The sequence below is a fragment of the Suncus etruscus genome, chromosome 6 (assembly GCF_024139225.1).
Source record: "Suncus etruscus isolate mSunEtr1 chromosome 6, mSunEtr1.pri.cur, whole genome shotgun sequence".
NCBI classification, from domain to species: domain Eukaryota; kingdom Metazoa; phylum Chordata; class Mammalia; order Eulipotyphla; family Soricidae; genus Suncus; species Suncus etruscus.
The window spans coordinates 51739123-51753507 of record NC_064853.1 but is presented as its reverse complement, the minus strand read 5'-3'; the positions used below and the strand labels follow the sequence as shown (position 1 = coordinate 51753507).

Sequence of the window (14385 nt, the reverse complement as noted above, 5' to 3'; positions counted from 1 at the left end):
CCCTGAGTATAACTGGGTGTGACTCAAAATCCATATCCTCCAAAATAAAGCAAAAATAAAAACAAATAAAGCTGAAAGAGTAGTATATATGGGAGAGGCTTTCTTTTTATTTATTTATTTTTAGTGTTTGTGTTACATACAGTGATGCTCAAGGATTACTCCTAGATCTAAACCTAGGAATTAATCCTGACAGTGCTCAGGGGACCCTATGGGATGCTGGGGATTGAGTTTGGGTCAGACATGTGCAAGGCAAGCACCTTATTATCTCTCTAGTCTTATAGTTTTTCTCTTACTCAGAAACATGACTCCTGCCTTTGAACAGGACAGTCACACAAGCTGTAAGGTCCCAACCCAGCAAAGGGCTGGCTGGTATGTAGTTGGCTGTGTAATTTCTGGATTATCTATCCAACAAAGCCATCAGAAGACATAGGATGCTGGGTTTAGAACACGAGTGCCTAACACCATTATTCATTCCTGCGCTTAGTACAATAGCTATAAATACAGTAGCTAAGACATAGAATTAACTAAGGTGTCCAATGACCGATGAATGAATTTTGAAGATGTGGTAGATATACATATACATATATATGTATATATATATATATATGTACATAGTAGAATACTATGCAGCTGCAAGGAACAATGAAAACATGCAATTTGCTGCAACCTGGTTGGAACTGGAAGATATCATGTTGAGTGAAGTAAGTCAGAAGAAAGACAAATAGGATGATTTCATTTATTTGTGGTATATAAAATAACTGGTTAAGGAAATGTAATGTGGTAAAGCAGAATGCCTAGAAACCTCTACTCCAGAGTTTAGAGTGGAGGCCAGAGAAGAAAATAAATCAAGGGGGCAAGGAATAAGATGAGAAAGGGAAATAATGGGGGAACAGAGAGCAGGAGAACACTTCTGGTGGGAAGTTAACACTGATGGTGGGATGGTGTTGAAATATTATTTCGGGCGGGAGGGGAGCCACGTGGGATGCCAGGGAGTGAACAAGGGTCCATCCCAGGTCATCTGTGTGCAAGGCAAACATTCTATCCCTGTGCTATTCCTCTGGCCTCAATACACTTTTTTTTTTTTTAAAAAAACTCATAAACATATGAGTGCATGAGAAATTCTAGAATTCAGCTTCTTCTCAAAGTGGACTGGGTGAGACATTACTCTGACAGGTCGGAAGGATCACTAGAGGCAGACTATTATCTTGTTTTCTGGCTAAAGAATAAGAGATGTGGGTAGTGGAACTAGATCAAAGGCACTGCATTGTCTCCCAAGCACAGCCTGGAGCAATCCCTGAGCACTGACCCAAGAGCACGGTTGGGTGGCTGTGACTTCCTCTTCCTCCAGTCAAAAAAGTTGGGGGCAGCATAGTAGACAGGCTTGATCCCTGGCACCCCTTTGTACTCAGGGCTCATGAGTAATTCCTGAGTACAAAGCCAGGATTAACCCCTGAGCACTGCTGGGAGTGAATCATTCCTCAACCCTCAACAAATGATCAAAGAACCAAAAGGGAAATATTTCCAGAAGACACACAGTCGGAAACTGGGAGTGAGGTGGGGGTGTTCTTTCTCCCAGACCAGAGTCTAACAACCTGACTACAGCATCTGGAGGTCGGGAGTGGGGAGGACAGAGCACCAAGCGGCAGTACATTTGAATTGAGCCTAGCATCAAGTAGTCAAGTACTAAGTCATACTAAGGCAAACTTGAATCATCCCAACAAAGCTCTACAATCTTCACCTCTCTTTCCAAGCCTCCTATGGCTGTCGACACTTCTATAGTCCTGGAAAGTCACCTCCTCATGTCTCAAAAAAAGACTTAGTTTTTTTTTTTTTTTTTTTTTCTGGCACTCTTTCTCCCCAAATCTAAAATAACTTTTCTGCCAGACTTGTTTACAAATTCTAGGCCCGTGGGAGCCGGAGCGATAGCACAGCGGCAGGGCGTTTGCCTTGCACTCAGCTGACCCAGAACGGAAGGTAGTTGGAATCCCAGCATCTCATATGGTCCCCGGAGCCTGTCAGGAGCGATTTCTGAGTGCAGAGCCAGGAGGAACCCCTTGAGCGCCGCCGGATGTGACCCAAAAACCAAAACCAAACAAAAACAAAACCAAACCAAACCCCCAGAAATTCTAGGCCCGAGCCAAAAAAAGAGAGGGCAAGAGGCGGAGCATGTATGACCTTTGACATGCTAAATTAGGAGCAGCCTATTTTGGGGGGAATGGGCGGGGAGCACACCCGGTGGTACTCGTTTTACTCCTGGCTCTACACTCAGGGCTGTGCGCGCGGGGGGACCCTATGGGGTGCCGGGGATCGAACCCAGGTCCACGGCGCGTCAGGAAAGCACGCTAGCAGCCCTCCCCCGGCGGTAGGTAAGTAAACCTGGGGAGGACGGCTGGGCGGCGGGGGCGTGGCCAGGGCGTGTCCCGGTAACCTGACTCCGCCCACATTCACGTCATCTAGGGGGCGGGACTTGTAGCGGGTCGGGCGCGCGCAGTCCGGCCGCGGCGGAAAGTTTTCCCCGACGGAGTTTTGGCGGCGGCGCGGCCGGAGCGGTCATGGACGCGCTCAAGTCGGCGGGCCGGGCGCTGATCCGGAGCCCGAACCTGGCCAAGCCGAGCTGGGGCAGCGGCGGGCGGCACCGGAGTGAGTGGCGCGCGCGGGGTGGGGGGGCCTGGCCGGGCCGGGCCGGGGCGCTGGACTGGCCTCCCTTCGCCCAGCTGTGGGGCTCTGCGGGTTGGGGTTCGCTCGGGGTCACGGCGCGCTTCCTCCGTCCACTCCTGCCCGGGGCACTCGGGCCGGGAGCGCGAGAAGACTCGGGGTCCCCCGCGGGGAGGGGCGCCGCAGGTCCAGACTTTCACCTCCGCACCTCACCTTAGTCCGGGCCCCTGCGGGGAGCTCAGCGTCGATGCCTGCGGGAGGGGAGTGAGTGGGGGGCTCTGGGGATCCCCCCACATGCAGGCTTCGGAGTCTCCTTTGCAATTCGAGACCCACCAGGTTGGTGCAAGCAAGTCCAGATCCGCAGGCAACTCGTGGAAGTTTGGGGCGAGGCTCCCTCACCTCTGCGTGTCTCTCTCTCTCTCTCTCTCTCTCTCTCTCTCTCTCTCTCTCTCTCTCTCTCTCTCTCTCTCTCTCTCTCTCCTCTCTCTCTCTCTCCTCTCCTCTCTCTCTCTCTCCTCTCTCTCTCTCCTCTCCTCTCTCTCTCTCTCTCCTCTCTCTCCTCTCTCTCTCTCTCTCCTCTCCTCTCTCTCTCTCTCCTCTCTCTCTCTCTCTCCTCTCCTCTCTCTCTCTCTCTCTCTCTCTCTCTCTCTCTCTCTCTCTCTCTCTCTCTCTCTCTCTCTCTCTCTTTCAGGCTGCATCCTGCGCCCCCTTTTCGAGGCGGGTCCCCAGCTCTTTTTTGAAACCTGTTTTCTTTCACACCTTCCCCCCCTCGGGCTTTGCACAGTCTCCCCAGACTTCCCGGCGCTGGCTGACTCTGCGCCATCTCTCCCTGGGGTGTCTGGGAGGTACCCCTTCCTGCCCCCCCTTTTCTCTCCTCAGCTCCTCTGCTCCTCCTCTCTGGGAAGCCGGCACCTGGCACTCTTTCTCTTTCCCCTGAGGCCTGAGAAACTTAACCCCGAGTCTCTTTTCTTTCTCTCCTGGAAGTTGAGTGTCTGGACTGACACACCTATTTGCTCCAGGGGCCCAAAGCCCAGCACCCCCATACACAGAGCCTCGTCCCCCAGTTACCTTGCAACCTTGCACTTGGCTGAGCCCCAGTAGGAAGCCTCTTTGGGCCCCCCTCGCAGAACCCATCTCCCTTGGGCCGGGAGTGCCAGCGTGTCAGGGCTCAGCGCCCCAGCCACTCCTCTGGCCTCCCTCTGCAATTCCAGCTGTGGCTGCTGCTTCCGAGGTTGGCAGCTGGGACCTCGGGCTGGCGCCTGCTGAGGACAGGGTGGCCGGCAGAGCCTCAGGGCTGGGTCCCGCTAAGCTCTGCACCTAGTGATTTCTAAAATAGCAGCTTTGGCACTTGGTGGGGTGTGTGTGTAACCAGGACTTCTTGGAATGCTGGTCTGTTTGGGGAAGGAGGGTGGGGGACACAGTATTCCCGGGATGGACAAACGAACTGAGGGAAGGAAGGAAGGAAATGGAGCTCTTGGAAGTCCCTCTCGATCTGGGAAAGGGGTGGATGGTGGGGAAGTTTCTTCTGTCTGCCCCTCAGTTTTCTCGTCTGCAGAATGGGAATAAGAACTTTCAGTTGGGGGACCGGAGTGATAGCACAACAGCACGGCATTTGCCTTGCACAGGGTCAACACAGGACAGACACCAGTTCGAATCCTGGCAATCCATATGGTCCCCCAAGCCTGCCAACGGCATTTTCTGAGCCAAGAGCCAGGAGTAACCCCTGACTGCTGTTGGGTGTGGCCCAAAAATTACACACAAACACAAAAAGAAGAGTTTTCAGTTGGTTAGCTGTACAGCCAGTAGGAAGATAGCATAGCAGGTAGGGCTTACAGGCTGCTGACTCAGCTTTAATCCCCAGTATCCCATTTGGTCTTCCCAAGCCAGCCAGGAGTGATTCCTAACTGAAGAGGGAGGAATACCTCTGAGCACCACCGGATATGGTCCCCCCACCAATTTTTTTTTATCCGGTAGGAGTGTTGAGAAAGTTGTTGGTAAATTTATTCCTGATACCTCATCATATTTTTCTTCTTTCTCCCCTCATTTCTTTACCCTGCCACCCATATACCTTAGACAGTGACATATTACAAACTTGCCTATATCTGTAGAGAAAGGGAGAGGTTAGTCTTTTCCCCAGACATCACCCAGCCCCCCCAATGCTAGAATGCCTCTCTGGAACTTTCTTGTCCTAGAATGAACTGGGTCAAAATCTCATCTACAATCGTAAATAATAGTACCTGCTCACATTTTTATTTATTTTTTGTGGCTCCAGGGATGCATGCATATCCTGTGCTCTCCATCTTCACTGGTGGTGGGCGGGAGAGAGGGTGTGAGAGTCTCAGGGGAGGGGTGGTTCAATGAAATGGTGTTGTGGCATAGAGATTTATAGAGCTCAATAAATGGTGACTGCTGCTTTTGTCACTTTTATGTTTGACACATTGTTTTTGCTTCCTTTATCTCATTTGCTCCTATGAGGTGACAACAGGCATTATTATCAGATCCGTTTTAGACTTAACGAGCTTGGGGAATTGGAGTCACTGGCCCCAACACAGCTTCCCTGAAGTGTAAGCAGTGCTCCAGATTCGCTGGCCAGGGAAAAACTGGGGGACAGACTCCACTACAGGGTGGTAGTTTCTGAAGAAGATGATGGTTATCACAAGGTAGAGGAGGGATCCTGTAGGGCAGGGGTCTCAAACTCAATTTACCTGGGGGCCGCAGGAGGCAAAGTCGGGGTGATCCTTGAGTGCAAAGTCAGTAGTAAGCCTTGAACATTGGGGGGTGTGACCCAAACAACTAAAACAAAACAAAACAAAAAAAGATTCCTCTAGGGTAGGGCCACAAAATGTTGTACGGAGGGCCACAAATGGCCCGCAGGCTGAGAGTTTGAGACCCCTGCTGTAGGGTATGTCTGGGTGTTGTTTGGGTATGTCTCGTGGGGTATCTCTGGGTGTTGTCTGACCGATGTCCTGGCCCTCAGGATCTGAATGCTAGTGTTGCATTTTGGGGCCACAGGAAGTCAGTGGAGTTAAGACTAGAAATGACACTGAATATTTTTTCAAGAACCCCAGCTGCGATTAGCATGATGATCATTTTAGTCCTGAGAAACTGAACCAGAGAAAGGATGCAGCTTGCCTTAAGTCACACAGCAAAGCCAGTACTCCAGGCACTTTTGCTTTGAATCTCCTTCTCTCCCTATGAAAACTCAAAAAGGCGTGCTTTTTCTTTCTTACATTGGATTCCTCCCCCACTCCCCACACACACACTTGAGTCTTGGCGAACCTCACCCAGTTTATCTCAGTCCCCAGCCAAGGATTTCCTTGTTTCCAGCTGCCTGAAAGGATGGCTCACCTAGGAATTCTAGAGCTCCTGGGGGAGTTGGGGGAGTCTGACTGACTACTGTCTACTCCTGACTCCTGGACTACTTCTGGCTATTCCTTAGGTGTACCAGCAACTCAGAGCACACAGTGAAGAGGGTTAAAGAAATGTGAGCAGTGGATCCCAGCAGCTAGTTTCTGGTGGTTGATGTGGGTATGATAATTCATAGTTATTTATAGAAGATGTTATAAAGCCTCAAACCATAATATTGATTGAGGATAGAGTATGCGCTGACTGTGCACCTACCATGACTGCATTGGGGGATTCAAATGAGTTGTTTTCCTTTGGCAGTGGCTCCCCAAGTTCTTGGAAGGGAAACAGGCAGAAAGATCAGGGCATAGATTAGTCTCGTGTGGGTGGTGGTGACCCGGTGAAGAAAGATAAAGCAGGGTGTGGAAATGATGGGGATAGTTTCTTTATACAGAGTGTTGTCTTTGTTTGAGCTCTTCTACAAGCTGAGGCAGTGGTCTGAGTGCCAACTGTGTATTTGGGGAAAGATCCCAGGAAATACCATTAAGAAGAGTAAGAGGAAAAAAAAAAAAAAAAGAAGAGTAAGAGGACCCAGAGAGATAGCACAGCGGTATTTGCCTTGCAAGCAGCCGATCCAGGACCAAAGTTGGTTGGTTTGAATCCCTGTGTCCCATATGGTCCCCCATGCCTGCCAGGAGCTATTTCTGAGCAGACAGCCAGGAGTAACCCTGAGCATCGCCGGGTGTGGCCTAAAAACCAAAAAAAAAAAAAAAAAAAAGAGTAAGAAGGGGGCCAGAGAGATAGCATGGAGGTAAGGCATTTGCCTTGCATGCAGAAGGTCAATGGTTCGAATCCCGTATGGTCCCCTGAGCCTGCCGAAAGCAATTTCTGAGTATAGAGCCAGGAGTAAACCCTGAGCGCTGCTGGGTGTGATCCAAAACCAAAAAAAAAAAAAAAAAAAAGAGTGAGAAGATCCTCTAAAGTCGACATTATAGAACTAAATATTACTCACTGGGTAATTGGAACCCTCACTGTGGGAACTCGGAGGTACATGGTCTTCATAGTTAAACACTTTGAGGGACTGGAAAGGTAGTACAGAGATTTAAGGCACTGACCCAGTTCTGTCCCATGTACCATATACAGTCCTTTGAGCACCATCAGGAGTGGTGCATGGAGCCTGGAAGAGCCCCTGAGACTCAGTAGATGTGGTTCCTTCCACCAAGATTATTCCTGCAGTACATGGAATGGGAATTCTTACTGCCCCAAATCTCATGAACATTAGCCTCTCCTGTAGGCAGAGTATTTCTGGGCAGTGTGAATGGAAATGGCACTCCAAATGGAAAAGGTAGAGATAGTATCCTAACAATAAGTGAGAGTGGACCTGAGAAAGTGACACAGACACTTAGTACGAGGACATTGAATACCAGGAGGGAGGAATTGGATTCAACCTTCCAGACTGGGGGGGAAAGGGAGGCTTAACTCAGGTGATTTCCTCCTGTCTTTAGTGTTCAGACACTCCACTCAGACACTACTGTATTGCTTCCTGGACAGCCCTGAGCCCGGCCCCTGCCTTGGTGGGGAAAGAGCACAGACTATGCGGCGTGGGGATCTGCACTGTCCAGAATAAGCTGGGACAAAGCTCCTGAGTTTTTTCATCTCTGAAGTGGAATTTTTTTTCTTGGTTTTTGGGTCACACCCGGCAGCGCTCAGGGGTTACTCCTGGCTCTACGCTCAGAAATCGCTCTTGGCAGGCACAGGGGGCCATATGGGATGCCGGGATTCAAACCACCGTCGTTCTGCTCTAAGGCAACGCCTTACCGCTGTGCTATCTCTCCGGCCCCATGAAGTGGGATTTTTTATATCTGACTTGTCTGTCCTAATCCTGGATCCCATAGCCATATGGTAAGTGCAAAGGGCTGTGTAAGCATCAGAGCTCTTCTCTGCTTCTGGTCTTTGGCAACCACGCTAGTTCCCATTTCAGTGGCATTTGGTATATATCAGGCTTGGTTCTGAAATTTACCCCATCAGCCAATTCTCTTAGTTTTGCATTAACTTGTGGTGTGGTCCCAGAGTTTGGCTGCAGCTTTGAAGATACCAGCCTAACCAGGTCTCCCAGGGCAGCAGAAAGGGGCACTGGGGCACCCCACCCAATTCTAATTCTTAGTTAAGGGGTTTTAACAAGGAAAGAGCACATGTTCAGAGCCAAGAGTTGGGATGGACATATGGTCTACCCCCAGCTAACTCTGACAGCAAGTCATCTGTAAAATTGCAGAGCAAAAAATAGCACAGTCATTATCTGCCACAGGGCCAAAAATAACTGGGACCGGATCTAGTCTGGATTCAGGCCTGTATTTGCCAGGGCCTTTGGGGTGCAGTCCTGAAGCTCTGAGCTCCTCCAGGGAAGGAACTTTTATAGTCTCCAGCCTACTGAGGTGTCTGATGAGCAGGGCGGTGTGAAAAAGAAACTTAGCAATTTCTTTGAGGGCCTCTAGGTGTTGGTTACAGTGTGTGTGTGGGGGGAGGGGATGGGGACATATGAGAAACCAGACATGTGTAATGGTAATGAATAGGGCAGGTTCCCCAGAAAGAAAAAAGGACCTTAGCTGGGCATGGAAGTACAGGATAGAGGGAGGGGCAAGGTAAGACAGAAGTAAGCAGGATAGTAGCTTTGGGTGGTACTTAGGGAATCTGATATGAAAGAAAGTTCCTTCAAGAGGAAGATACAGGGTTAGTAGTTGCTTGTTTGTATGTGATGTGGCTGTGGGAGGAAGAGACAGAAATCCACACCCTAGAGACACAAATAACCCACTCACAGAGGAGGGCTGAGGCCCTGTGAGAAGGCATACTGTTTATGGAGCAGGGCCCTCTGCTGAGTATGCTGAATATATTTGTTTTGTTTTGGGGCCACACCTGGTAATGCTCAGGAGTTACTCCTGGCTTTGTACTCAAGGATCAATTCTGGTGGGCTTGGGGAACCAAATGGGATGCTGGTGATCAATCCCTGGTTTGCCACATGCAAGGCAATATCCTATTACTGTACTATTGCTTTGGCTCCATATTTTAATTTTATTGTCTCATTCAGGGAACTACACAGCCTTGTGATAAGGCTCTAGAGGTAATGAGTTTAATTTAGGATCACTCAGTATCAGAATCTAGCTTCTAGGATTAAGGCTCTTGGATTTAACTTCAAGTCTGTACATCTTTAGAGGAGGATCCCCAGAGAAGACTGGATGTGAGGGAGAAAGGAAATTTAGATGACGGGAAGTACACAGATAAGCAGAGGTGCAGGTGTATAAAGTACCAGAAGACTTGGTGTGATTGAACTGCTGTGTATGCAGCAGGCTTATATTTATGGTGTGTGTGTGTGTGTGTGTGTGTGTGTGTGTGTGTGTGTGTGTGTGTGTAGTGTGTGTGTGAAGATATCATGGGGAAGAAGACTGGGTTACATAATTCTCCAGCAGTCATTGTGTAAATGATCTCTAATGACATGTGTGTGTGGTGGCGGGCAGTGCTTGGACTCTGATGTGTGAACTTGCACAAGCTCCTTCCCTCGTTGTGTCTTAGTTTCATCAGTCAAATGAGGGGTTGAGCATTGGGCAGAGTCCCATGACAAGTAAGTGGCAACCAGGCTAGCAGCGTCCAGAGCCATCTTCTAGGAGGCTGTGACTTAAGGCGAGCAAGGAGGAATGCAGAAAAATGTCAAGCATTTCAGAGGTCAAAAGCACTGGGGAATGTTTTAACAACAAAGTGGTCATCTGTGACCTTGGCAGGCTGTGGCCCTTTGGAATGGAGGGAGCGGAAGTGGCTTTGGAAGAGGGCCAGGAAAGGGCTGACAGGCTAGAGGAAATGGGAGAGCAGGAACATGAAATTGAGAGGAGGAAGGATGTTTGCAATGGGGCAATGAGAGATAATGAGGTGAGCAAGGCCACCTTATGGATTGGCATTGTCTACCTGGAGCCAGTGTTGAGAAACATTTGAGAGCCTCTCTGTAAATCTGACAGAAATAGGCATTACAATTGATTATTAGCAGCATTGCCAAGGATACAGGTGATGGGTATGACAGCAGAGTGAATATCTGCTCTACATCTTGGGTTGAAAATAGTATGCTAGGGCTCAAGCCATAGTTACAGTGGTTAGGGCATTGCCTTCCATGCAAGCTGACCTAGGGTTTGATCCATTGGTCCCTGTATAGTCTCTGAGCTCCTCCAGGAGTAATCCCTGAGTGTAGAATCCCCCCCGCCCAAAAAAGCGGGGGTGGGGGGGAGTGGTAGTCTGGGAATCTCAGCCACAAAGGGGAAAGCCTCATGAATTAAGACGGAATGCCTCTAGCTCCAAGAACTTTCCCGACATTTGACATTTTACTCAAATTACTTGCCTTACTTTAGGTAGTATACCTTAGAGGTCAGGCTTGAATTTTTAAGAGTTCGATAGACAAACTAATCTGGACAAGTTACTTGACCTCCTGAGCCCTTAATTTCTCATCTGTGAATGAGAATGGAAGAATACTTGCTGTCGAAGCAGCTGTGCTTGTGAGGCGACAGACAGGAGTGCTGTTCTGCTTTTTTCTGGTTACCTTTGTTACTGCTGGCCCTGCTGGCCTGCGCAGTAGCTTTAGTTTCTCAGAGAGCACGACCCAAGTCTGACAAGAATTATGCACCGGTCATCTAGCCTTTGACTGGGACTCTCATCACTTTCCAGAGCCATCTGGAGAATCAAGGGAAATTGATGGGACCAGGGTGTTGTGTATGTGTGTGTCCATTTGGTGGGTCATCTCATTGAGGCTGAGCCTCATGTTGGGGGCAGTCAGAGTGCAACAACAAGGGCTTTGAAGACAGTGGGCAGGGTTCAGGACAAAGAATTGAGGCTAGAGACTTTGAAGGTCTGAAAGGTATCCAGGTCAGTTCCTTTTCTTAGCAAATATTGAGTGTCAGCTGTGTACTAAGGTCAGCTGTCCAGACAGATCCTTAATCCCTCTTTACCTGGATCTTAGTGGGCTTGGAGGGGAGTGGGGAAACTGGGTACACCTGTAAAGTTCTTGTATGATTCAGCCCAGTAAACATTTGCACTCCTTTTCAGATGAGCAGGACAGTACCTTCCTTGGTTCAAATCCAGAGGAGATGTGAGTGTATAAGTCCCATGTCTGTTGAGGAAAGATTGAGGCCTTGAGCTCTTAAGGACAGGAGCCTCCTGAGTGCTGGCCTTATTGTTACTCCTGGACCTCTCAGCCTTGCCAGTCTGGTGCCCCCCTGGCATCAGTGCCGCTGGTAGTCTTGAACATATTTCCATCATCCCCAGTAAGGAGGCAGGAGAGGCCGAAAATGACCCTAAGGAAGCTGCTGCTGGCTGCTTCTCAGCTGGCCCTGGAAGACTGATTTCTGGCTGGGTCCTTCTCTCCAGGATGTGTGTGAGACTGATGGTTGGTTTCTTCATAATGCAGAATGGGTCCAATCTACAGCATCATCTGTAGTTGTAGCCTCTGAGAGGGAATGATAAGTAACAGGGCAAAGGGCCTTCAAAAGAGGCAAGTCCTGGGGACAGGGCTTGGAAAACTCCCCTGGAGGACTCTCCTTCCCATCTGGCCTCCTTGCTTCCAGCGAGTTATCTGCCATTCCTCAGTATTAAGTTCACAGAGGGACCCATGGGGATGGTTATAACGAATCATGATGAAGACAGCCATAAGTTCCTCCTGTCTTTCTGCCTAGGCTACTAGCTGTGTCTCTAATTCTCCCTCCTGCTTCTTCACTCAACAAGTCTCCAGCTCATCCTCTTATCTCACAGCCTTCCTATCTTGATTGTGAGCCCTTTTGCAAAGGCCTTCTCTTGGGCTGTGTACTTGGGCCATTGCTGCTATCCAAGCATTGTTAGTCTTGGAGAGAAGAGAAAAGGGCTTGACCCCAGAAATGGGCAGGTAGAGGGCAGCAGAGCTGGCACAGCAAGTCAGGCCTGCTGGTTTTATATACTGTCGAGGGTGAGGAGGGGGGAACTGACAAGGTCTGAATTATTTTTGTTTCATTTTTGAGCCATGCCTGATGGGACTCTGGGATTGCTCCTGGGAGAGATTGGGAGACCATAAGGTTGCCAGGGATGGAACTCTGGTTAGCTGAATACAAGGCAAGCACCCTACTTGCTGTACTATCTCTCCAACTCCCAAAAGTCTGAATTCTGACTATAGCCCTTCACTTGTTGTACCCTTGATACCTCCATCTTTTTGAGTTGTTTTCTAATCTGTTTTGTGTTGTTTGTTTGGGGAACATACCCTGTGATGTTCAGGAGTACACCTACCTCAGGGCTAGTAGTGCTTGGGGAACTGTATGATGCTGAAGATGGAATGCAGGCCTCTCAAGTGCAAAGCATGTGCTCAGACCAATGAGCTACACCCCCCTTCCGTACATCTTCAGTTTTCTAATCTGTAAAGTGGGATAATAATATCTGCTCACAAGATTGCATTTATGTCAACAATTGTTAGTGTTAAAGATTTTGGGTTCTGAACATGAAAACATGGGATCTACCCTTAGCTCTTATTCTTTTTTTTTTTTTTTTTTGGTTTTTGGGTCACGCCTGGCAGCACTCAGGGGTTACTCCTGGCTCTATGCTCAGAAATTGCCCCTGGCAGGCACAGGGAACCATATGGGATGCCGGGATTTAAACCGCCGTCCTTCTGCATGAAAGACAAATGCCTTACCTCCATGCTATCTCTCCGGCCCCAGAAGACTGAGCATATTTACTATAAAATATTGACTGTAAAATTCTTTACCACAATGCTGGTATATATACAATGCTAGTATATATACTAGAAAATAAACCATTTATCACCAGGAAACTAGTAGTAGTTGCAGAGACCCCATTGTCTTTTGCTAGGTCTTCCTAGGGACTGGCCTGGTGGCCTATGTAGTGGTCTGAGTGCCTGTCCTGATTCTGCACAGAGCTGCCTGAGAACTGGACGGACACACGGGAGACCCTTCTCGAAGGGATGCTCTTCAATCTGAAGTACTTGGGCATGACACTGGTGGAGCAGCCCAAGGGTGAGGAGCTGTCGGCCGCTGCTGTCAAGAGGATTGCAGCCACGGTGAGCCCAGCTAGGGCCATGGGGTGGGGAGCTCTTCTCCTGTCACCCTGACTGAACATGTTTGACCTCTCCCTGCCACTGAGCCCCTTGCATCTGAATTAGGGAACTGTTTGTCCCCTGGCACTTCCAAGCTCTGTGGAGCTGTTCCCCCAGCTCGTGGGGAACAGCTGTTCCCCCAGCCAGGACTGCAGTGGTACCTGATTATTTTAGATGAGACTATGGGTCATGTTGTCTTGTATGGCACACCTGGTTACCTCATCTACAGCACCCTGGGAGGGTGGGATCCAGTGGGACTGGCTGGCTCCTCTGACTTATGTCTGCCCCCAGTCCAAGGCCAGTGGGAAGAAGCCACAGAAGGTGACTCTCAAGGTATCGCCCCGGGGAATAATTCTGACTGACAGCATCACTGACCAGCTCATCGAGAACGTGTCCATTTACAGGTATGCTCAGCATCGCTCACATTTCACTCGGCTATTAGGGCAGCATTTGGACTGTCCTGTCTGAATCTCAGCTCTATCACTTTTTTGTCTAGGGGAGCTCGGAGACTCACTTGAGGCTCCTCTGTCAGTGGGGGTTGGAGCACATCTTGCCTGCAGCTTTGTGTTCACAGTGACAGGCTCTCAGAGGACTCTTGGTTTAGTGGCTGCTGCAGAACCTCTCTTTTTGGCTTTTGCTTTAGCACTTGACCTGCTGCCAGTGACCCAGTGGGACCTCAATGAGGCCAGTAAGGGTATCTTCATAGAGAGACAGGACACAGCCTTTGTAACTTCAGGCAATGGCCATCTCTCTCTTGACTGGTCACTTGTATAGTTTCAGAGCTCAAATGCTGACCAGAGTTAGTTTTTATAAATGGAGAAGCTGAAGCCCCAATGGAGCATTTCCTGGGGCCTCGTGGTAAACTGGGTCAAGGGCACTGAGGCTGAGTTCTGTCCTACTGTCCACACTTCCAGATGTCCCTCCACCTTCTTGTTTTGTCTCCTTTAACAAAGACTTTTTAAAGTATTCTGTCAGGGTTTATGGGATGGAGTCAGTCACAACCATCTCCTGCCCTTGTGGAGTCTAAGTTAGTGTAGAATAAATGTGGGGTGGGGGATTGGGGATAAAGAACAAGGATTTCCCTAGGGGACAGAGAAGGAATGGCCTGGGGAAATCTAGGAAGACATACTAGGGAGGTTGAAAGCTGTGTTCATAGAGTGGAAAAGAGGCAGGAAATTAATATCCTCCTTTTTTAAGGGTCTTAACCCTTCCTTTTTTGGTGGGACCAACAACTTGGCAGTGTTCAGGGCTTACCACTGGCTCTGTGCTTAAGGGTCAATCCT

The 14385-nt window shown here is 49.2% G+C and overlaps 1 protein-coding gene across 1 annotated transcript in view; it reads left to right on the top strand.

Moving 5' to 3' along the window:
- Positions 1-2514: 2514 nt before the first annotated feature.
- Positions 2515-14385, top strand: part of LDLRAP1 (low density lipoprotein receptor adaptor protein 1) — a 28035-nt gene continuing 16164 nt past the window's right edge. The window contains exons 1-3 of the mRNA XM_049774963.1: positions 2515-2640; positions 12924-13066; positions 13394-13506. Of these exons, the coding sequence (XP_049630920.1) occupies positions 2553-2640; positions 12924-13066; positions 13394-13506 (344 nt within the window). The 5' untranslated portion in view covers positions 2515-2552. The remainder of the gene's footprint in view (positions 2641-12923; positions 13067-13393; positions 13507-14385) is intronic.